The 23,810-nt window shown below is 52.9% G+C and overlaps 1 protein-coding gene across 2 annotated transcripts in view; it reads right to left on the bottom strand.

Moving 5' to 3' along the window:
* LOC102485030 (polycystin-1-like protein 2) overlaps window positions 1-23,810 on the bottom strand; it is a 98,763-nt gene that overhangs the window by 19,075 nt on the left and 55,878 nt on the right. The window contains exons 25-37 of one of the 2 annotated variants that reach the window (XM_006152588.3): window positions 21,591-21,821; window positions 19,363-19,464; window positions 16,845-17,023; window positions 15,475-15,621; window positions 14,427-14,626; window positions 13,779-13,996; window positions 12,076-12,289; window positions 10,053-10,281; window positions 8,504-8,708; window positions 6,938-7,034; window positions 4,358-4,495; window positions 2,639-2,824; window positions 961-1,288 (exon numbers count right to left, since the gene is read on the bottom strand). In XM_006152588.3, the coding sequence (XP_006152650.1) occupies window positions 961-1,288; window positions 2,639-2,824; window positions 4,358-4,495; window positions 6,938-7,034; window positions 8,504-8,708; window positions 10,053-10,281; window positions 12,076-12,289; window positions 13,779-13,996; window positions 14,427-14,626; window positions 15,475-15,621; window positions 16,845-17,023; window positions 19,363-19,464; window positions 21,591-21,821 (2,474 nt within the window). The remainder of the gene's footprint in view (window positions 1-960; window positions 1,289-2,638; window positions 2,825-4,357; window positions 4,496-6,937; window positions 7,035-8,503; window positions 8,709-10,052; window positions 10,282-12,075; window positions 12,290-13,778; window positions 13,997-14,426; window positions 14,627-15,474; window positions 15,622-16,844; window positions 17,024-19,362; window positions 19,465-21,590; window positions 21,822-23,810) is intronic. The other variant, XM_006152589.3, reaches the window with a different exon arrangement.

Below are 23,810 nucleotides of genomic sequence, written 5' to 3'. Positions count from 1 at the left end.
AGGAATGCCAGGCCCTGGGTGTGCTTCCCCTGGTCATTTCCCAGGGCTGTATTTGTGGTAAGCAGCTTCAAGGGATGAGGTGGTATCTTCCTTTGAACAAAGAGCAGGTTTGTTTCTGCTGCTATAAAGCCAGCGACTGCCTGAAGTTCAATGTTGAGTACTATGTCAGCATCTGTCGAGGCCCTTTACAGGGAGCTGACTCAGACCAACATGATGTTCTGCTACTGCTTTTGCTGAGTAATAAAATGTTTTGTCTCTGACCCAGGAGTCTGGTGTCTTCTGCCAACACCCGTGAAACAGAAACGGGCTAGTTTGTTGGCTTACCAGTGGGGTAAGAGCTCAGGCCTTGCAGTTTTTTGTTTTTTGTTTTTTGTTTTTGAGAGATTTTTGCCATAGGGCGCGTGTGCTCGCCAGACAGTCAGAGAGAGACAGAAAGCAAGAAATCACCCCCCAGGGGGGATGGTCACGCTGCAATCCCTTCTCCTCCATTCTCCTCTCGCAATCTTGGGCACACACACACATGTGCCCGGTGTGAGCTTTAAGCCACCAGGTCAGGACGCGAACCGCGGTCGACTACGTGGGAGTCCAGCGACATAGCCATTACGCTAACTGCTGGTTCCCTAGGCCTTGCAGTTTTTGACAGAGCCCTAACCATGTTCCACTTGTCCTGAAAGTGGATGGACTGCTTTGTGTGGTATTGAGAACTCCAACTCCAAGCTGGTGCTACCAGAAGATAGCAGGCTCAGACCACCAGGCTGACAGTGCTGGAGAGGGACTTTTGTTCAACTTTAAAACTGCCCAGTTCCAGGAGACCTGGATGACTGAGTCCCACCCCCCGGCCTTCCCACAATGAATTGAATGAACTTGACTCAGTCCATTACAAAAACTACATCCTCCAACCAGACATGGACTCTAGAAACGGGCTCTGCCCAGCTGCAGGTGACTCAGGTCAGCCCTTACCTCGATGCATTCTGGTGATCAGTCCCTAAGGGGACCACGTAGCCTCCTCCCCGGTACACAGTGAGTTTTCCCCAAATGGGATACCCTTGACGTTGGCTCTGGCTCTGGTACTGCCAAGCCGAGGGAAAGCCATTGCTGTTATTGAGGGCGGAGGCATTCCAGCCTTCCCCATAGTCTTCCAGATCTTCGGCATCCAGGGAATATGGCGCATGGCATCCAGTGAAAGAAGCCTGCAGCTGCTGGGCAAGAGGACAGGAGCTTTCCCGGACCCTCACTTGGCGGATCTGGGCACTGCCCACCAGCTTGGAGTTCCCATCAGTGACAAAGCCTGAAGGTGAAAAACCAGCAGGGTGAATCTAGTGATCAACATCACATGAGCACATTCCCAGAGCTGCCCATGTGGGATCCAGCACCTTCACCACCATGCCACCTGCTGACTCAGGCCCTTTAAGAAGTGAGTAGGTTACAGGGCCCTGCCCTTATAGTGATTGAATACCATTATCGTGGGAGGGGGTTCCTGTCAAGAGGAGGAGTTTGAGTGGAGGGTGATGAGCTGACCCATACGGAAGGGTTCCAGGCACATGTTTGGAGCACTCCCTGAACATGCCAGGTGTGTGCACACCCATGATCTGGAGTCGGCTGGGACTGGAGGTGGATTCCAGCATCAGGACCCTGTCGGGGCACTGTTTCTTTCTGTCTGTCTTAGTCATGAAAGAAAGCAGCTTAAGAAAAAAAAAAGGGAAAAAAATGAGAACTGGCCCGATTTCCTTTCCATCTTGCATGTGCCCATTTGCCCTCCGACCTCCTACTGTGGGTGAGCCTCGCCAGATGCTGGCACCGTGCTCTTGGCCTTCCCAGCCTCCAGAACCAAATTCTTCTACCAATTGCCCAGTCTGTGGTATTTTTTCACAGCATCAGCAAACAGACCAAGGCACCGTGTCCACCCCGACAACCTCACACCTCTCCACCTTGGACCTGCTCAGCTTTTTGCATAACTTAACTGAGCAAGAGCACCCCTCCACCAGGCAGCTCGCCCTGGACACCGTCAGGGCCCTTCCCCCCAGCTCTCGCACCTGGTCCCCACCTCCCCGCAATTCTGGCTCTTCCATGTTTTATGCACCCATCCTCTCCTCTCCATCCCCACCTCCCTCGTCTCTGCCTCAGCCTCCGTCATGTCTCCCCAGCAGCCCTCCTTGCCCAGCCTCTGCTCTGTTCCATGTGCTCCCTGCACCACAGATTCAAGTCACTCCCCATGTAGAAACCCTCGATGATGCCTCACTTCCTTGAGGATGAAGAAGGACTTCTGAGATCCTTCATAATGTGGCCCGGGATCTCTCCTGCTCTGCTTCTCACAAGCCCTGACTCCATATCCCATGCTGTGGCCACAATCAATGCTTCGAGGTCCCAAGGACGTGCCCCGGTGGTCACACTCAGCCTTTCTCATGTGGTTCCATCTGCCTGGGACATGCTGTGAGCCTCGCTGGTCTGTGCTTGGGTAACCCAGTTTAGGAAGTTCTCCATGCTGCATCAGGGAGGGGAGGGCCACGCACAGCCCTCCGAGGGGTTTTCTGTCAAAGCATTGGTCTTACAGGCTCCCTTAGGAGGCCGATGGTGCTGGGGATTCTCGCCTGTTCCTAGAAAAGTACACACAAGGGGTGTCCTGCAGCGGGGACTGTACCTGGGGGTTGGCCGTAGAGGTTGCTCACGAGGGTGGTGTTGGCCCATTCGAAGAACTCTCGAAAGCCCAGCACTGCTGACAAGCCTTGGGTGAAGCTGTGCTCGAGGTGCCTGTGGAAGTGGTAGGCGTGGGGGTCTCTCTGGCCATAGGCCACCAGCAGCAGCATCCACAGGAAGCCCAGGTAGGCTGGGAGGGGAAGTACAGCCCTGGTCAGGCAGGGTCCCTTGCTCCCGTGGCCTCGGGTCCAGGGCAGGGATGGGATGGCGCATGGCCTCAGCACTGCTGAGGTCTTGTAGACCAGTCTCTCACTCCTCTGGTTCAAATCCCAGCTCTGCCGCTTTCAATCTTTGTGCCCTGTGCAAGTGACTCAACCCCTCCATGGCTTACTTGCCTCGTCTGTGAAATGGGATGGGGTGAGTAAGCCATGGAGGGGATTTTTCCTTTTTTTTCTTTTTTTTTTTTTTTTGTTGGTATAGGATGCATGAGCTCACTAGAGACAGAGATGGAGAGAGAGTGAAGGAAAGTGAGAAAGCATCCCTTGTGGGGGATGGCCAGCCCCACCACAATCCCTTCCCCTCTGTTGTCCTCTTGAGATTTGGAGCACACAGGCACATGAGCCTGGCATGTTTTTCAAGCCATGGAGTTTGAGGCTCGAACTTCACAGTTGGCTCTGTGGGATGCAGCTGCCTTCACCCCCACACCATGTGCTATGCCTGGGAGAGGGTGTGAGGAGGGATCGATATAGTTCTATGATGCAGGGTGTGAGGGGGATCGATTTTACAAGGCACTGTAAACAGTGTCCCCCAGCCTCTGTGCTTATGAGTGTTTCTGAAACCCCATTTTACAGAACCGGGGTGTCTGGCCAGCCGCCCTGCTGAGGAGGAAGGAGGGAACAGACAGACGTGCACCTGCCCTCAGGGCCCGCCTGCCTGTGGCAGGCAGTGAGGGAGACATAAGGGCCCGTTAGGAGCGAGGACGTCGTCGGTTAGAAGGTCTGACGTCACGACTGTGCGGAGCGTGGGATTCCTGGCGAACGGGGGTCTCCGAGCCTGGGGCCGAGGAACCTGCATCCTGAGGCCCTCCCCCAAGGACGTGAAGGGCCCCGAAGCTAAGGAGTAGGACATGGGGTGTACACTGCATGCTCTCTCCACGGCCCCCGGGGGGACTGTCCCCAGCTGTCCCATGGAGCCTGCCTGTCACACGTCTCTGGCTCCCTTCCTTTCCTCCCCACTGCACTTCCCACCCTTCCTCTATTCCTGGGACGGCTTCTCAGATCAACTACCTGCCCCGAATCTGCTTCCAGAGACCTGGGCTATCACACATGCCGAGGGCTGAGAGCTCCTGGGCCCAGACATCTTGGCTAAGGAGCAGAGGAATCAGCCAGAGGAAAGGTGTGGTCCGCACCGTTGAGCAGGATGGCTGGGCCACGGCCTGGCGTCGGGCCAGGTGTGGGGATTTCGGGAGCCACAGAACCCAGCATGATCAGAGCTCCGGGCACAGGAGCCCAGGAGGGGACTGAGCCACAGGAGGGAGTTAGGACTTTGTCCTTATGGCTGTGAAGACCACCGGAGGATTTAAGGGTAGGGAGAAGCTGGGGCGAGTTGACAGGTGGGGAGACTGAGGCCCAGAAGCAGCACAGGACTTAGCGGACTTCCGGGAAGTGTGTGTTCAAGCCTGCGCCCAGACCAGTGAGCAGGAGGGTCTCCGAGGGCTGCCTACCCAAGATCTCTCGGATTAGGGCGAATGCCTTCTGTCCCCTGAGGCGGGCGGCTTTCATCTTCTCTACCGCGGTGGGAAGGGGCGGCCGGTAGGTGTCCTGGTTGCTGTTCCTTCGTGTTCGGAGAAAGGCACGGGGCTCTGTGGGAGTAAGGGCAGTGGGCAGTCACTCGAGCAGGTAGGGGACCAGGCCTGCAGCCGTGGTCCCTTTCTCACCAGGCACAACGGGCCATCAGGCCTCTCCCTGAGCGCCACCTCCAACTGTCTCCTCCGCGCCTCCACTCGGATATTCCAGGGCCCAAGTCCTGTCCCTTCTTCATCTGGAAGATCCTCCCACCCCCGAAGCATAAGCACTTTCCCTCCCTGAAGCCTTACTGACTTCTCGATGGTCCTGGCACCTCCGAAAGTATGAGAGACGAGGGTAAGGGTGACAAATATGTCCAAGTCCTGTCACTTCTACCTCCAAGTGTCTTTTTTTCCTCTTTTAAAAAAAGTTTAAAATTTGTTACAGGACATGTGCACTCACCTGAGAGAGGAGAGGCTGGGGAGGGGAGAGAGGGAGGGAACAGGAGATGGCATCGCCGCCCTGGGGCGATGGCCGCCATTCCACAATCCCTTCTCGTTCTCCTCTCGGGACTTGGGGCGTGCACGCACACACACACCCCTGGAGTGTTTTCCAAGTCTCCAGGTGCCAGACTCAATTGTGGAGTCAGCCCATGGGATCCAGCCACATTCGCCACCACACCACTGGCTGGCCCCAAGTGTCTTCTTTTTCAAACCATTGCACTGAGCCATCATTTTCATAAAACTCACCCGCTGGGTGCCTACAGCTCAAGGTTTTTATAAATTCGACACCATCACCACAATCAAGCTGTGGGACTATTTTATCACCTGGGAGACCTGCACCCTCGTTCTTCCCCAAACCCAGTTCTCATCGCAGCACACTGACACATCCACTGTGCCTTTACCTGCGTGACGGCCTCTCCTGCCGGGGCCTGCTCATCCCGAGGGCAGCGAACGCCCTGTCCAGCCAGTGTTGCTGGGGTTGATTCAGATGGGCAAGAGGGAGCCTTTGGGGTGATGAAGCTATTGTAAATCTGAACTGTGGTGATGGCTATAGAGCCCTACAGATGACAGCTGTATTAAGTGACGGTGAAGAATGTGTAGATGATGTCCCCAAACCACCACACTGCCTGGCAGATGGCCAGTCCTTCTTGAACAGTCACCACAGAAACGACCGAAGGCATATTTAATGGGCCCAGAGACTGGCATCTTGGAGAAAAACTACTCTTTTTTCTTGGAAGAAGATTTTAGTGGACGTTTTGGATCTGCAAAGCCAACGCCCTATCTTAGAATGGAAGGGCACAGGGCCATGAGGAGGTGACCACCCTGCACAATGGGGTATGTGCGTGGGTTTTTGTCTGCTCCTGAGAGTCAAGACTCAATTATGAGTGTCGATTGATTGTGTCTTGTTTGCTTGTTTGGTTTCGCAGTTCTCCTACCCAGGCACAGCTGGGCGTTTTGCTCAGGGGATGAGAACTCAGAGGAAGGGAACTGGCCACTGGCATCCTGAACAGGGGTCGGTAAGGCTGTGCTCCAATAGACCTTTGTGGGTGAGCACGGCGGTGGGCTAGACTTGGCCTAGTGGCTACATTTTATGAACATTTTCCAAGAACTCTAATTTATAGTCACTTTTTTTTTTTTTTTTTGGTTAGAGGGTATATGTGCTTGTCAGAGACAGACAGAGAGAACATGGAGACAGGAGGAAAAGGCACCACGCACAGGGAATGGTCGCACCATGATCCCTTCTCTTCCTTCTCCCCCTCTTTGTGAGATGCTGGGGACACACACACGTGCCTGGCGTGTTTCTCAGGCTGCAGGGAGGGGGCTCAAACTGCACGCTCAGCCATGTCGGGCCTGGCTGCCTTAACCACTGGGCCACAGAGCCAGCCCTGTGGGCACCTTTCTCAGTGCACTGGCAAGCTGATTCTTTTTGCTGTTGGTTTTGGTTTGCATTCTGAGTCTCAGAGGAGGAAGCTGCTGTTTGGCATCCTCAGAGAAGGACGGCCAGGGCTGTGAGCAGGTCCCCGAGTGTCGCCAGGGAAGGAGCAAGGCTACCTAGGGGACCGTGACGGGGCACTATTTTTTTTTTTTTTTGAGAGATTTTTGCTATAGGGTGCGTCTACTCGCTGGAGAGACAGAAATACAGAAAGCGAGAAATCACCCCCCAGAGGGGATAGCCATGCCACGATCCCTTCTCCTCCATTCTCCTCTCGGGATCTTGGACATACATGCACACGGGCCCTGTGTGAATTTAAACCACCGGGTCCAGGACTTGAACCGCAGCTGACTACATGGGTGTCCAGCAATGTAACTGTTACACCATCTGCTATCCAGATGGAGTCACTTTTTCTGGCTGGTATGTGGACAATGGACAAACGGGTGGACATCTGATGGGAGCAAGGGTCTGAGAAGCTGGCTTGAGGCTCAGGACCTCCCATCCTCTAGTTGAGACTCTGCAGGGCTCCCGTGGCCCAGGAGGACCAGCTGGCCAGGCCTCTGCCCACACAGAAGCATCATTACCTGGGCTGGTCAGACTGCCCAGCATGGGGGACACAGTCTCCTCTTCATCTTCCCCTTTCTTCAAGACCAGTGCGAAGAAAGCAGCAAAGCCCAGAACCTGGAAGACACCCAGGGGAACGCCCAGCCCAGGCTGGTAACTGTGCACCTGCTCTGAGAGCGGTTGGGGACAGGGGCCACAGTGTAGAGAGGGGAGGTGGTGAGGGGGAATGGGGACCAAAGCTCCCGACCTGGTGGAGAGAGACTGGGGGTCCTTGAAGGCCGGAGCCTTCTCCCTTGCTCACTCCTGTTACCAGCTCTCTCCCGTCTTGGTCTGAAGAATTTCTGCTCCCCTGGGCTCCCCTCCCCTTCTTCCTGAAGCAGGTAGCACACTGTCACACTAGTGGGCACGGGCTAAGCACAAGCACACCGTGGCGGGAGGCTGTGGTTTGCTGGGGAGCAGAAAGCCTTGGGACACCCTGTTCTTCAGATCCTCCGGGCTGGTCTGGGGCAGAGGAAGGTGTCAGGTCTGTGGGTCTCACCATAAAGGCGTCCAGGAGGGATGGAAGACCCAAGGCAGGATGGGTGTGGCGGGCTTGGCCATGGCACAAGGGTGTAAAGATCCTCCTCAGTGCCCCTTGCCCTCTGCAGCTTTCCCACACCCCAGGGCAGGAAGGAAAGCCCGACTCCCAGGGATGGCCTTCTCTTGGCGCCTCCCCCACCCCAGCCCCAGGCCAGGGCTGCGTGGTCCTCTGACTCTAAGGTGCCGCGTGATTGGACATCTCAGAGCACAACTTCTAGCTGATGCATGCACGTGCTGGGCTGTGCTGGGCGGGTGGTTTTCCCAAGAGAACAATCCTTTAAGTTGCTGTCCTATCTCACTATCAAAAGCATAGCAAATTTTTCTTAACTTTTTTTATTTTATTAAAGCTAAAACTGCTTTTCTTGAACTTAAAAATATATTAAAAATAATAAAATTTGTATTTCATGACTGCAGTTTAAAAAAAAAATCTTAGAATTGAGAACGTATTTCCTGATTGCAGTTTAAAAAAAAAATCTTAGAATTGAGAAAGCAGGTCCTCTTCACACTGACATACGTGGTCAGGGGCAAGATGTCTGTGACCTTGATTTCTGGTTTTGTTTTTTAAGAGAAATTTTGGCTATACTCGCTGGAGAGGCAGAGCCAGAGAGCAAGAAATCACTCCCCAGGGGGGATGGCCACGCTGCAATCCCTTCTCCTCCATTCTCCTCTCAGGATCTTGAGCACACACGCATATGCGCCCGGTGTGAGTTTAAGTCACCAGATCTGGGACTTAAACCACGATCAACCACATAGTCCGGCGACATGACTAATGACACCATCTGCCGGTCCAGGGTTTCTCTCCAGAAGAGCCTCCTAAGGGTGGAGAATGGTTCCAGGCCAGATCTAGAGCGAGGGTCCAAGAATTTGGGCATACGGAATTATCATCCTAGTCCTTCTGGCCTGCACAGAGGCCGCTCCTTTGCTGGCTGAATGCAGGAAGGGAGGGCTGAGTCCTTGGGGAAGGGCCGGTGGAGGGGAGGAGAGTAGCCTCAGGGCGGGGTCCTGACCTTCAGGGGCTGGGTGATGAACACGCTCTCCAGGAAGGACACGGCCATGGAGATGAGCCACCTGAGGGAGCTGGCCCGCCCGTAGCGCAGGCCGTAGAGCATGGTGAAGAAGGCCGCCACGCCGCTGGTGGCCCCCACCAGGAGCCAGCCCACCAGGACGCACCACCAGGGCAGGCCGCCAGGGGGCTTGCTCGCCCGCGGGAGGCTGCAAAGGAGGGTGGGTTGACAGTGAGCATGGCACCAGCGAACTCAAGTGGAAATCACACCGCGTCTCATCCCCATCAGCTGCGTGACCTTGGCCCAGCTCCTGGGCCTCTCGGACCCTCAGTTTTCCTCTCTGCTGCCCCACCTACCTCAAAGGGCTGTTCTTGTACTTGTCTATCAAGCACAAGGCCTCATCTATTCAGGGCTCACTGCTAACATTTCCTCGGTATTCCTCATGGTAAGCCTGGAAGGCAGGCACTACACAGGTTTTCAAAAAAAAAAAATGTTTTTTAATTGCCCCAGGGTGCACATGGTGGGCAGAGATGGGGCGGGGAGGGAGAGGGAGAAAGCATCTCGCAGAGGGGCACGGTCCCACCGCCATCCCTTTCCCTCCACTTCTCTGTCCATCCTGTGGGGATGGGGGCACATGTTCCCAGCATGTTTTCAGGCCACTGGGGCCAGGATTCATACCACGGTTGACCGTGTGGGATCTGGTTCCATTAACCACTTGAGCACTAAAAAATTTTTATTATAAACATTTCTCATCATAAAAAAATGTAGCAAGTACAACAAACCCCCAGGCGCTCACCAGCAGGTCTCAACAACCCTCGTTGTCATAGTTACGCCACTGTCCCCACTCTCTTTCTGGGGGGTGGAGTATTTAAAAAGAAATTCCAGGTATAATGCAAAATCACCCCAAATTACTCCAGAATGCATTTCAAAGTTCCTTACTGAATTACTATGCTGTTGCCACACCTAACAGGGTTCATAGTAATTCCTACCGTCATCTAAACACCTGCCTGTACTCAAATGTCCCTGGATACCTCTGAAAACACACAGTCCCAGGTGCACAATGACCTCTGGGTCGATGGCAAACCGTGTATACGCGGCCGTGCGGCAGAGGTTCCGCGGCGGACGCCACCTGCTGGGCGGAAGTCCGGTCTGCCACGCTTGCACAGCTGTGAAATCGCCTAATGGCACCTTTTTCAGAACACAACCGCTCCTTAAGTGACATATGACTGTATTCCTTTTAAGTTTCAGTCAGGAGACGGCATTATCACTTCCATTTTACAGCTGAGGAAACCAAGACTCAGAGAGGTTGAGGGACCAGTCTGAGGGCACACAGCTGGGAAACAGTCCCACTAACACGGTTACCGACAGTACAGTGCCGTACAAAGGGCTCAGTGTCTCTCCCTGGATGGCCGCAGGCATCTAGGGTCACTTCCGCTGGGGGTGGGGTGGGGAGTCTGTGGGGACACCTTTCCCAGCTTGTTCCAGATGCCTTCATCCCACGGACCCTGGCTGGGGTGTCAGTGCCTGTCCTTCCCACCCAGGAAGTGGTTACCTGGTGCAGACCAGGGTGGTGGCGCCTGGCTGTGCTTTCAGGCAGCTCTTCAGCGTCTGCAGCCTCCTGAGGGCCTGGGCGTGACTGTGGCTCCTTGGGAAGCCATGGGGCCCCACCAGCTGCAGCTCTTGCTCCACGCGCTCCAGCTGGAGGTAGAGACACTGCCCGTAGGTGCTGTCCTTCCAAAGGCCTCTCCGGGCCACTGTGGGCTTGGAGTGCTGCACTTTCTCTAGGAAGGTGGGGGGCGGTTAAGAGATCAGCTGGTGTGAAGTGGAGAGCAGACCAGCTACAAAAACAGCAGCTTTTGGGAACCAGCAGTTAGCGTAATGGCTATGTCGCTGGACTCCCACGTAGTCGACCGCGGTTCGTGTCCCGGACCCGGTGGCTTAAAACTCACGCCGGGTGCGTGTGCGTGCGTGCCCAAGATCCCGAGAGGAGAATGGAGGAGAAGGGATTGCGGCGTGACCATCCCCCCTGGGGGGTGATTTCTCGCTTTCTGTCTCTATGTCTCTCTCTGTCTGTCTGGCGAGCGCACGCGCCCTACAGTGAAAATCTCTCCAAAAAAAAAAAAAACCAGCAGCTTTCGGGGATCGAACCCTTGCTGAGATTCAGAGATAGGGTGAGGGTTACACAGCCAGTAGGAATTTGAAGGTTTCCTTTCTAGGTTTTTATTAGGGATGTCTTCAGAATGTCCTTACAGAGAGACAAGAGAATACCCTATCTGTTATCCGGCATAGCGATCACCCAACATTTGGCCAATCTTGTCTCATCTTTGCCTTCCAACTTCCCAGCTCCACCGCCAGACTAATTTAAAGCAGATCCTAGACATAGCATTATCTCATCTGCAAAGACTTGAATGTAAATAAAATAAAAATAAATAAATAGGATGCATGTGCTTGTCCAGGGACAAAGAGAGAGAGAGAGAGAGAGAAGACAGTGAAAGGGAAAGTGAGAAATCACCTCCCAGGGAGATGGCCACGCCGCAATCCCTTCTCCTTTCTCCTCCTGAGATCTTAGGCATGCATGCACATGTGCCTGGCATGAGTTTCAAGTCACTGGGTCCAGGACTCAAACCACGGTCAGCCATGTGGGAGACCAGGGTCACAAAGGCTACACCATCTGCTGGCCCCTAAAAATTTCTCTCTTTAAAAACATTTTTTAAAAATTTACTATAGAGTGTTTACACTCATGAGAGAGACATGGAGAGAGAGACAGGGAGAGAGAGAAAGTGAGAGAGAGGGAAAGTGAGAGCACCCTTCAGTGGAAAGGGCCAGCCACAGTCCCCATACTTAATTAAAATGAAACTATGTTACTAAACTTTATCCGAATATTGTTGTGAAAGACTGAATTTGAGACTTGCTATCTCTGCCGAACAGAGATTAGCAAGCGTTAAGAGCGGTATTGGGGCTGGCAGGTGGCATGGTGGTTAAGGTGCTGGGCACCCCCATGGTCAACATGGCTGGAGAACTGAGGCAGCCGAGGTCACACACGTGGGTGGTCGACAGCAGAGCCGGTGCCCAGAGACGGTTCTGAGTGGAGACAAGAGGGGTGGTGGCTCCACCTCAGGGAGCTCACATTTCAGGAAGGACGAGGAAGACGGTCAACCCTTGCACAGTTATTATTTGGCCACAAACAGGTTGAACGCAAGGAGAAGCTTAGGGGCAAAAGCTCATGTGTCTGGAAGCCCTGTTGTAGTGTGGGAGGTTTGGATCACTCTCCTGAAGAAGAGAGGCTTAAGACAGACTACAGTTTGAGTAGAAATTGGCCAAAGAGAAAAGGAACATTCTAGACTAAAGGAGCAGCATATGTAAAGGCCCTTAGTGGGAAGGCAGCTTGGCATTGTGAGGACAGCATGGTACCTGTGTACAGAAGGGAGGGTGACAGCAGGTGGTTCAAGCAAAAGCTGATGAGGGAGACCCCAGCATGTCTTCTTGTCCCCTAGTGATATCAACATGCCCTTTCTCATGTCCCTACCTGGCTCTAAAGTGCCACGTCTCTTGGCATGGAAACGTCCAGGACTTACGTTTCTCTCGCACAGACACAAGAGTGAGTGGCAGAGGGTCCTCTCTTCTCACTTTCTCCCAGAGCACTGGGTCTGCCTTGTTCTCTGGGCAAATGACGTCTTCCACCAAGGCCAGGAGATTGTCGATGTCCACTGCACCGAGCGAGTCCCAGCCCGAGGGAGGGAGTGGCACCTTCAGGGCTTTAAACAGAGAGCTGACCAGTCTCTGCGTGTCCTGCAAGCGACCCAGGTGAGGAGAGGGATGGGAGCCACAGGTGAGGGGCACAGCACAGGACACATGACCACGTGCCCTGGCTCTGGCGAGCTGTGCAGAACCCCAGCTCTGCCCGCTGAGACATGATAGCAACCCCCACCTCTCTGGCTTTTATTCTGCCATCTCCAAAATTCTCCTAGGGTTTGAACTGACCCATTCCAGGCCGTATTCCTCAAAGCGTGGAGCAGCGGGTGCTCCAAGAAAGCTTATCGAGTGTATGAAGGCAGAGGAAGGCGTCTGGTCTAGGGGCTTCCAGCCTGAGAGTGTATATGAGGGTACATTTTGTACGTGGTAGGTGCTTTAAAAATATGCGTAGGGGGCCAGAAATGGGCTCTGGGTCCAACATGGCTGACTGTAATTCCAGTCCTGGACCCAGTGGCTTGAAAAATACGCTGGGCATGTGTGCTCAAAGTCCCAAGAGGAGAATGGAGAATGGAGAAGGGACTGTAGCGTGGCCATCTCCCTGGGAGTGATTTCTCACTTCTCTTCTCTCTCCTGAGTGCACGTGTCCTATGGCAAAAAAAATTTTTAAAGTGTTTGAGTGCACATGTATATGACTATGTTTCTGTGTACACATGCATATGTACCTATCTGCATGTGTCTTTATACACACACATGTGTTCATGTGCATATGTATGTGCATGTATGAGTAGACATGCAGATACGTGCCTGTGCACATGTGTATACGCGTGCATGCACATCAATACCTATGTTCGTGAGTGAACATATGTATGTGAATATGTCTATGTGCATGTGTGTCTATAGACATGCAAGTATATGTATGCATGTGCTTGAGTGCATGCATGTCTATATTTACTTGTGAATCTTGGCAACTGATACTGTCAGACAACACAGGCCCAAGCACAGTCTATACCCCCACTTCTGCTGCTTGAAAAATACGCTGGGCATGTGTGCTCAAAGTCCCAAGAGGAGAATGGAGAATGGAGAAGGGACTGTAGCGTGGCCATCTCCCTGGGAGTGATTTCTCACTTCTCTTCTCTCTCCTGAGTGCACGTGTCCTATGGCAAAAAAAATTTTTAAAGTGTTTGAGTGCACATGTATATGACTATGTTTCTGTGTACACATGCATATGTACCTATCTGCATGTGTCTTTATACACACATGTGTTCATGTGCATATGTATGTGCATGTATGAGTAGACATGCAGATACGTGCCTGTGCACATGTGTATACGCGTGCATGCACATCAATACCTATGTTCGTGAGTGAACATATGTATGTGAATATGTCTATGTGCATGTGTGTCTATAGACATGCAAGTATATGTATGCATGTGCTTGAGTGCATGCATGTCTATATTTACTTGTGAATCTTGGCAACTGATACTGTCAGACAACACAGGCCCAAGCACAGTCTATACCCCCACTTCTGCTGAGGTGAGGGCACCCCCCCATACACACACACACACTAGCCGAGGCTGAGGACATGCCTTGGTCACTGCTTCAGGCGTCAGAAGGCCATCCTCCGTGGGCTGCGGTGAGGGGGTCAGATTGGGGGACCCCTGGCTCCCTGTCCCAGTGTTCTGCTCCTTGGTGGCCCGGGGACGGGTGTTTCGAAAGATCTGCACGATGAGGAGGTTGATGGGGAACATGAGGATGGAGCTCTCCAGTCCGATCATCACTTCCTGCCACGTGAATTCGATCTTACCTGGGCAAAGGCAGAGGTGGATCAAAGGGAGGGTGATTTTCCAGAGCCCAGTCCCCTCCACGCCATCCAGAGTGGCTGTGCCATGTGGGATTAGCCTCATATGGACGGTCTATACTAACAACGGGATTCACAGTGGGGCCTGGGCCACCTGTGTCAGCTTGACCTCTGGAGGAGCTGGAGGTGAAGGGGAGTCACCCCTGTCAACACGACTGAGCTCCAGTAAAAACCCTGGATACCAAGGCCTGACGGAGCATTGGTCTGTTTCCTTTCACGGCACCAAACTGTGAGTACAATGGCCTTTCCGAGTCCCGCCTGTCCTCCTAGCAAACCATTGAACTTGAAGGTGAACTTGGAATCACGGTAGCACTGCTGGGCTGGGAGGGTTCATGTCTACCAGCCGCTAGCCTGACCCCTGTGACAATGGAATTACCCAAGTCCATCTTTTGCTCAGCTGGGTCCTTGGGGACACCCCAGAACATAATGCTGGTCAGCATGGTGCACAGGAGCAGGGAGAAGCAGCAGGACACCCTCTGGACACAGGTGAAACTGCTCCGGGCTGAGCGGCTGAAGACGGAATACCACAGGTGTCCATCCTGGAAGCCCACGGAGGTCTTCATGAAGAACAGGTGGCTGTGGGCAGGTGGGGAGAGAGCGACAGGCATTTAGGGAGATGGAGCAGGAAGAGGCAGGTCTCTTTGGAGCAATCCAGGGGTGAGAGGGAGGAAGAGAAAGAAGGGTGTGTCCCTAAGCTTTATCATAAAAAGGGGTCCTCAAAAAGTCGGTAGAAAAATGCATACTATGAAAAACCTACGTGTGGATTTCAAACTCTTTGCAGCAAAATAAGCTGTACTTTAATCCTGTTTCCCACACTTTCTGAAGTCCCCGCCCCCATATTAAGACACCAATAAAGAGAGAGTTTGACACAAACATGTTCTCCAAAATGACGTTCATGTTTTCCTATTAAAGAAAGAAAGCTCCACAATTAGTGTCACGTGCCATTTTGAAAGCTATAAACAACGTTCTATGGAGTTGAGCACGTGTGTGTGCATGTGTATATGTTGGTTTCTGCTTCCCTCTGTTTGGAGACTGGCATGGAAGGAGGGTACCCAACAGGTAAGGGCATAGGGAAGGGAGTGACCCAAAGGACCCACATAGGTAAAACTACACAAAAAAGGAGCCTGGCGTGGCTAGACACTGAGTCGCCATTCCAATTGGTCTATTCACCGGTGCAAAGGACACGGCTCTGTGGCTCTGATGAGCAGCTGTGCCCGGCTGGCCCTACCATCTTCACCACCTGGTGGACAACTCTGCCTTGGAGCCCTCCGGGGCCCTCACTCCCAGCTGGTAAATGACTCACAAGTCGTTACTGCCACACTTGAGGACACCCAGGCCCATGACTGCAGCTGGGTGGTGACGCAACTGCCCTTGAGCTGAGAGCACTAAATCGAGAGCATTTGGGTAAAAAGAAAACAAGGTACCTGAATTGTCTCCTGTCCTGCTCGGTGGCCACTGCAAATGCCTTGTCGAGGACACAGTCTCCAGTGTCGATGGACAGCCACGAGTTGCAGAGGAAATACCACTTCCGATCCATTGCCAGGTCGTGGACCAGCACCCGGCCCACGTACCTGGGGAAGGGAGGCAGGGGGCTGAGACTCCCTCAGACACCGTGAAGGTAATACTTCTGCAAAATTGGACCCCAAGAACAGGAGCTCCAGAAAGAGGACTGTTTTCTTCATTATTCTTGCACCTTAATCAGAATTGATCTCCTGTGGGGAGTTCAGCTAGTGTAGAACTAACCTGTTTTCACACATATGCTGCAAGGGGGTGCATCGGAAACGGTTAACCCTACACATAGCACCACCCCAGGGCCGGTGTGTACAACCAAGGCAGCCATGGCGTGTGCACGGCAGGTGCAGGTGGGAGCACAGGACACGACCCTCTGGTTTCCGCCTGTCTGGGGCTTAGGACTCTGGTGTCATCTGATGTGATTTAGGTCTTTGAGGTCGAGGGAAGAAATGGGACCACCTTGCCTGTCCTGGCATGTCAGATCCAGCAGCAGTTCTCCCTGTCACCGTGCAGCTGGCAGGAGCAATACTGCCACCCACACTGCCACCCCCAGCCCCCAGCACCGAGCAGGTGCTGCCCAGTGGGGACTATGCTAAGATGCTCTTGACATGCATTTTCTCATGTCAAGGAGGACATCCTCATCAGGGAGGGAAAGGCCACCTAGGTCAAGGTCACAAGCCCACCTGGGTGTCAATCATCCAGTGACACAGTGGCTGATGTGATCAAAACTATTTCTATGAAACTCAGGACAGTTTCAGAGCTCCCCAAGGGTCATTCGGCTGCCCTTCCTGCCTCCTTCCTCTTTCCCAGTGCCAACCCAGCCGCCCCTTAATAAGCACCCTGCACCTCCGACACCGTTGCTGAGCCTGCTCAGTGTGTGACTGCGGTACTCAAGGTATCTCCAATGGACCCTGCGGGTGAGCTAGACAGCAGTGTGAATGCTGGTCTGATGGGCACCACCCCTCTGGGTCACTAGCCTGGGCTTTACAGAGGATGGGGAGGACTTTGCCTCACACTTGTGTCCCTTTGGGCAGGTCACAGGTCGATGTTGCAGAAGGGCTGAGAGTGGGGCTGGCACTAGACCCCAGGCAGCAACTCCTGGACAGTGACTGGGCGTGTGTAGACCGTGAACCAGTGGGCCCCTTGGACCGTCAGTTTTCTTATCGGTGACATGGAGATCCATTCTCCGTGTCCTGCAGAGGCTTGAGAGGACCGGGGAGGCAGCAGATGTACTTGGGGCTGATGCTCTGTAGGCCTCCTGGTTTGCCTACCCCTGACTCACCAGGATGGCCGGTCCCCTGAGTTGTCATGCCACAGCCTGAGGCTTCGCAGTTCCCCCAGGGGAAACCGGGTGGAGAGCAGGAAGACATCCACTCCTCCTCGCTCAAATACTGGGGTGTCGGGGTCTGACAGGTGGTGGGGCTCGCTCTCTCCATCCAGGCCATACAGAGTGACAGTCACCTGAAATCCAGAAACCAGAAGTGGCCACCTCCACTGGCGAACTGAGCCCCTCCAGCCTTGCCACCAAAAGTGGCCAGAAACAAAGGCAAACCAGTGACTTGTGGCCTTTGCCTTCTCCTCTTCTCCCACCCTGGACCTGCCCACATTACTTTTTCCAGTTGTGTGCAGGTTTGGGATGGTGCTCCCTGCATTCATGTCGTTTTTTTGGGGGGAGAGGTTTTTGCTATAGGGCGCGTGCGCTCGCCAGACAGACAGAGAGACAGAGAGACAGAAAGCGAGAAATCACCCCCCAGGGGGGATGTCCATGCCACAATCCCTTCTCCTCCAGTCTCCTCTCGGGATCTTGGGCACTCACGCACACACGCCTGGCGTGAGTTTTAAGCCACCGGGTTCGGGACGCGAACCGCCGTCGACTACATGGGAGTTCAGTGACATAGCCATTACGCTAACTGCTGGTCCCACCTGCATTCATGTCTTCAAGAGAAGTTATACTCATAAAATGCTTCCTGCTAAGCTTTTTTTCACCCTTGATTTTTAGAATTATTTAATTTTATTTATTTATTTTAAAAATTTGCTATAGGGCATGTACGTTCACCAGAGAGAGAGAGAAAGAAAGAGGGAGAGTAAGTGAGAAAGCAAGCTGCCAGGTCTGGGACTCGAACCACGGTGGGCTATGTGGGCATCTAGCACCTGAAACACTACATCAGCTGCTGACCCCCCTGCTGAGCTCTTCAAACTCCCAGTATATTTATTTTTAAAAAGAATTATGTATTTAATTTTACTTATCATTATTTTAAAATTTACTACAGGGCACGTGTGCTCACCAGAGAGAGACAGAGGGGGTGGGGAAGGGGGTACGCTGTGCATCATAGGCTGTCTCTGCCCATAGATCCCAAGAGCACCACCTGCCCAACGCCGTGACAAACAAAATACCTCCAACACTGCCACTGCCCCCTGGGGGCAATGTCACCCCTAGCTGAGCACCACTGTTCTAGGGTAACCCAAAGCAAGACACCAAGCTGAAGTGTGACTATGGCTCTCCACAGGGAGAAAGCCTGTGGGTCAGAGGGTGCTGCCCCCTATGGTGACTGACGTGTCAGTGTCGATCAGAGGTGAGACGGATGTGTTGCGACATGGGTGAATGTGCCACCTATGTTACTCAACAAATAGTCACCCAACACTTGCTCTGGATTAGACAGCTGGTCTAGGATCAAAGACACAGCACTAGGTAAACTTTTTTTTAATTAAAAAATATATATAAATACACATAAGTAAAGATAAAAAATAGGAGCCAATAGGTGGCATGGTAATTGAAGCACTTGAACTCTCATTGACTGTAGTTCAAGTCCTAGACCTGGAGACTTGAAACAGGCTGGGCACTGTGTGCGTGCGTGCCCAAAATTCCGAGAAGAGAATGGAGGAGAAGGGATTGCAGTGTGGTCATCCTCCTTTGGAGTGGTTTCTCATTTTCTTTCTGTCTCTAGCAAGGAGATGTGCTATAGCAAAGATCACTATTAAAAAAAGAAGAAGAAGATAAAAAATAATAAAAATTTAAAGAGAAATAAAAACCTTGCTGTCCTGAAGCCCAATGTTATTTCTGAAGACAATGGCATTTTCTCCAGGACTGTGTATACACAGTGCCAGTGGTTGTCAAACTGTGTTCCGAGGAGTCCTGACTTTCAGCAAGGGAACCCTGGAGGCTGCTACAAGGGACGTTGTACTCTTGATGAATTCTAACCAAGCACGCTGAGACCTACAGAGACAGCCTGTCACTTGCCCTGCAGCTAAACAGACACTCGAGGATCTCAGAGTCCATAAATGACTGAAATAGTTTTTCCAGTACCCCTGGCTAGCTGGCCCAAGGACTGACACCCTGCCTAGAGACCAGCTAACCTGTCTACCTAAAAATGTAATTCTAGGCTCATCATTTTCAGATGCTTGATACATTTTCTTTCTTTCCTTTCACCCTTCTGTATTATAAATTCCCCTTTCCAAATTAGCCACTGATAAAAGCTTACTGCCTGGCTCCACCCACCACCAGGCTTGCTTGCAGGTGCCAAAGTGTCTGAGTTATTCTTGGGTAGCCAAAAGGGAGATGACCAGTAGGCACGTGGGCTAGGCCCCACCCCCTCTTAACCAATTCCTTCTTTATCTTTTTTAATATGAGGCTGAAGGTGATGTTTTGGTTGACAAAAAGATTCCTCTAAAACTCAAAAACTAAGAGGGAAAAAAACAACCCAACACGTAACATCCACTGTGGCTACAGTCATTACCACAGCAGATCAGCCGTTTGCTGAGTGGGTTTGCAGGTCACCTGGGGGACTCGCATGGTCAGGTACCTTAGAGGACGTGGCTGCCCCTCGCCGGTGTCCGGTGTAGACCGTCACCAGGTAGTGGTACTGGGCAAAGGGATCGTTGTCCTCCAGCACTGTGACCTTCACCTGGACAGAAGGACAGAGTTAGGAGGGCCCTGCTCACGGGCTCACCCTTCGCACACCAGCCAAGAATGAGCTGGGCAGCCATGAAGATTGAAGGGCAAAGGCAAAATTACGTCTCCTGCAAGAAGTCTGGAAACGTTTTTATGGAAAATGCATATTATGAAAAAACTATGCATGGTTTTAAATTTACTCTGCACAAAATAAACTCTTACACTAACTTCATTTTGCATGAACTTTAAAAAATACCCTTGTATTTATTCATCCCATCAGATGAGAACTATTCCTGACAAAAGCAGGTTTTCAAGTAGAAAATCTTGGTAAGATACAAAAGTACAAAGTCCATTCTTCCTTAAATATAACCCCACGTAGCTCAACGGGAAGTGACTTGGTATGAGGCCGAGAATTTTCCAGGTTCGATCTGGGGAGCCACGTCAGCCTGATTCGCACATCATTTCTGTAACGTTGGAAACCACAGTGCGTCTCAGGTGATTCAAAAGGAGTGAAATACGAAGATGGTTTACCAAGAAAGATAAAATAAAAAGGATTAGCCAGAGTTGGTCGGAGGCTGCAGAGAACTCTGAGATCGCCACCCAGATCTCCATCCAGTAGAGGGCTTGTCCCTGTTGATGGGGTGACACTAATAGGGTCCAGGGTATGACACTAATAGGGTCCATCCGCTTCTGCTGAGGCTGTGTCCTCTTGAGGCAGCCATCATCCAGTGACCAATTGGTGTGGTGTCTGGGTCTGATAAGACCTGGCATCTCAGCCCAGCCTGGGACAGTTCCAGAGCTCCCTGAAGGGTTGGCTGGGCTGTCAGTGGGCTATGCTCACCCAGCTCCCTCCCAGAGGTGACCCCAGGAACTGTCAGCAAATACCCTACACACGAACTGTATCTCAGAGTCGGCTTCTCGGGCACTCACCTACGGCCGAGCCCTTAGAGCAGTGATGTGGAACTCTGTGGGTGAGTCAAAGCCAGCAGTGCAAACGCTGAAATTATTAACTTGTTTTAGCCCCTGTTAACATCCCGAGTGGTGTCGGTGTGGGGGGTGACAAGGGAGTTTCAGAGCTCTATGACAACACGTGTTTCTGCAGGCGTTCACGAATTTGTAGTTACAAAAGGCCTGCTGTGTCAGACATGGTGGAAAAAAACGAGATTTTGTTTCTGCAAACAATTTGTTGCACAGTTTGTTTTTTATCTTGTTTCTAGCCTCAGACCTGTCTAATGCTCCGGCAGACCTGGGTTTAAATTCCGGCTCCTGCTGCATGGCTTTAGACCAACTCATTGCCCTTTTGATCTTGCCCGTTAAGGTCTACACGGTAAAGCGTGAACTCAGCAAGCGTAGGGTGTGCAAACTGCTCATTTCGAGTTATAGACTGGCTGTTGGCGAGCCCTGGGAGGTTGCCTATAAGCCTTTGGAATACTCTGTGCAATGAGTTTTTCTAACCCTGGGGCCCCAGGCCACACCAGATAGCCTATGCTGACAATGTGGTTTCTGCTGGGATCTTGGGCCGCGTGGTCTCCATTTGCCTTCTGCTGGCGGAGGCTGGAGACTGAGTAACTAAGGCCAGACAGACAGGAACTCCAAGCCTATGTGGCTGGTCCCTGGGGCCCGGGTGAGCTCCCCTGGCTGGCAACGCTTGGTGTGTGTTGTTGTCACACAGCATTGTTGGGAGGAGCGAGCACTGTCCACACGCCTCCACCCAGAGAGGCAGCCAGAGCTCGCGTTTACTCTCTCCTTGAAACCTTGCTGATTTTCACCTGCGTCCTCTCGCTGTGATAAACCATGACCACGACTTCAACAGCTTTTCTGAGTTCTGAGTCCTTCTAGCAAATCATCGAAGCTGAGAGTGGTCTTGGGAACCCCCAACACAGGTACCCTTGTCATGGGGCTGCTGTGAACATTAAGTGGGGGTAATGCCTAGCTTGTGGCAAATCTCCATTAAACGGTTAGTAACATAATCCCCCTGATAATTTGATGATAACAAATTGTGCAGACGGAGAGGCTGAGGGGCCAGTTTGACACAACCCCAGCCTGGGCTAGAGCTAGACTTCCAGTCCCCCACCCAGAGCTCCTGCAGAGGGACACCCCTGCCGCCCCCCTCCCACGCCTGGGATCAGGCAACCTCACCTTAGCCTGATCTCGAGCATCCTTCCTCCTCGCCCAGATCACCGCCAGCACGTAGGCCACGCAGAGGCAGCCCACAGCAGTTACCACCACAGGGTTGTCCTCAAACGTGGCAAAGAGCTCAGTGGTCTGGCGGACGTCGATGGCATTGGGCATCACCAGGAACGTGCTTCCAAAGAAGGTGAGGTGGTTGCAGAGGCAGTGGGCCTGGAAGGGGGTCGTCAACGGCCCCACCTGCAGCCCCCAAAGAGATGTGAGTGGAAGTGCTCGGGGAGCTCGGCCCTTGCTCCCGTGAGCCTGAGAGAGGAGAATGAGGTTCAGTTTGAGGGGTGGATGCTGGCTTGGGGAGACTTTTGGGGACCAGCATCAGGACCCTTAGTTTTTTTAATTTAACTAAAATAATAATAATAATAATAGTTTTTTGCCACAAGGTGTGTACACTTAACTGGAGAGAGACAGAGAGAGAGAAAGTGAGAAATCACCCCCCCCAGGGGGGACGGCTACACCACAATCACTTCTAGAGATTTTGGGTGAGCATACACACTCATACCAGGCATGAGTTTCAAGCCACCAGGTCTTGAACCACAGTCAGCCATATGGGAGTTCAGCGACCTAACCACCACGCCACCTGCTGGCTTGAGAACATTGCTAGTAGCACACACCTTTGCATCTGTCAGTCTCACCGTGTCCATCTTGTCCACTCTCTCTGCCTTTGTTAGGTAGGGAGTGCTGCAGATACCGTGGGAGTCCCCGTAAACAGCCGTTACTGCGGTGGGGAATGTACCCTTCTGCCCCGCGGCCACCTGATGCGCACTCACAGGCATTTGTCCGATGCTAATTCATTTTGTTTGCTTGTTTTCACCAGGTGGTGTGTATGTTCACCGAGGGGGAGAAAGCACTCCCGATGGGACAAGGCAACACCACGGTTCCTTCTCCTCCATTCCTCCACCCTGTCGGGGTTTGGGGCACACATGCACACACACCTGGTGTGCTTTTCAAGCCACTGCGACCAGGATTTCAATGAGGTGGGCCATGTGGGATTCAGCCCCTTCGCCATTAGGCTATGGGCCAGCCTGAGTGCTAGTTTTATACCTGTCATGGGCCGGGCACTGAGAGGACAGCCAAGGTGACAATCCTTTCTCCTTTCGCCCAGAACTTTCCTGCCTTTCAAACTCAAAGTACTGAGCCCTGGGAGGTAGGCGGTTGGTCAGCTTATGGCAAAGAACAGTCAGTCTATGGGGACCACGAGAAGAACAGAGGAGGAGTGTTTGAACCCAAAGCCAGCATCTCAGCAGCAGGAAGGTGGGCATCAGCTGGGGCATGTGATCTGTCTCCATCTGGGAAGGGAGAGGACCTCCATCTAGGCTCTTACGCACACCCTGCATGGTGGGGCAGGCCATCTCAAACCCCTCAGCCAGCGTGCAGCCATCCCCAGGACCAATGTGGTGGGTAAAATGATGAGTTCAAGAGGTGAAGGGGGAGTGGGAGTTTTCTAGGCAGGGCCAGGCCAGAGGGCACTAGGGAGAGGGCCTAGTGAAGGGAGTTGTGTGAAGGGAGGGAGTGGTGAGATCCCGAGGTGGCTCTGAGGGCTGCAAAGCTGATGTCTGTCTGCAGGACACTGCCACGGGTCTGGGCTCGCTGGGGCAGAGATACACTGACCTGTAACAGGTTTGATTGCAGTTAAAAGAGCCAAGTGACGGGACCAGCATGATGGTTAAGGCAGCTGGATTCCAGATGGCCGACTCTGCAGTTCAAGTCCCAGATCCAGCAGCTTAAAAGACATGTCAGGGGTGTGTGCACAAGTACCCGAAATCCTGAGAGGAGAATGGATAAGGGGCTGCAGCATGGCCATCTCCTTTAAAGGCCGATTTCACACTTTTTCTCCTTCTCTCCTCGCTCTCTGTCTCTCTCACAGCACCTCACCGACAGGGCCAGTGTAAGTCAGTCCGCAGCACTGCACGGTCAGGGCCAGCCATGAGCTCCGTCCACAGCACCGCACAGACCGGGCTGGTGTGAGCTCCGTCCCCAGCACTGCACAGACCGGGCTGGTGTGAGCTCAGTCCGCAGCACCACGCAGACAGGGCCAGCTATGAGCTCCGTCCCCAGCGCTGCATAGACCGGGCTGGTGTGAGCTCAGTCCACAGCACCACGTAGACAGGGCCAGCCGTGAGCTCAGTCCGCAGCACCACGCAGACAGGGCCAGCTATGAGCTCCGTCCCCAGC

The sequence above is a fragment of the Tupaia chinensis genome, unplaced genomic scaffold (genome assembly GCF_000334495.1).
Source record: "Tupaia chinensis unplaced genomic scaffold, TupChi_1.0 Scaffold000355_1, whole genome shotgun sequence".
Lineage (NCBI taxonomy): Eukaryota > Metazoa > Chordata > Mammalia > Scandentia > Tupaiidae > Tupaia > Tupaia belangeri.
The sequence above is the reverse complement of the archived record's forward strand: the minus strand, read 5'-3'. Positions and strand labels throughout refer to the sequence as shown.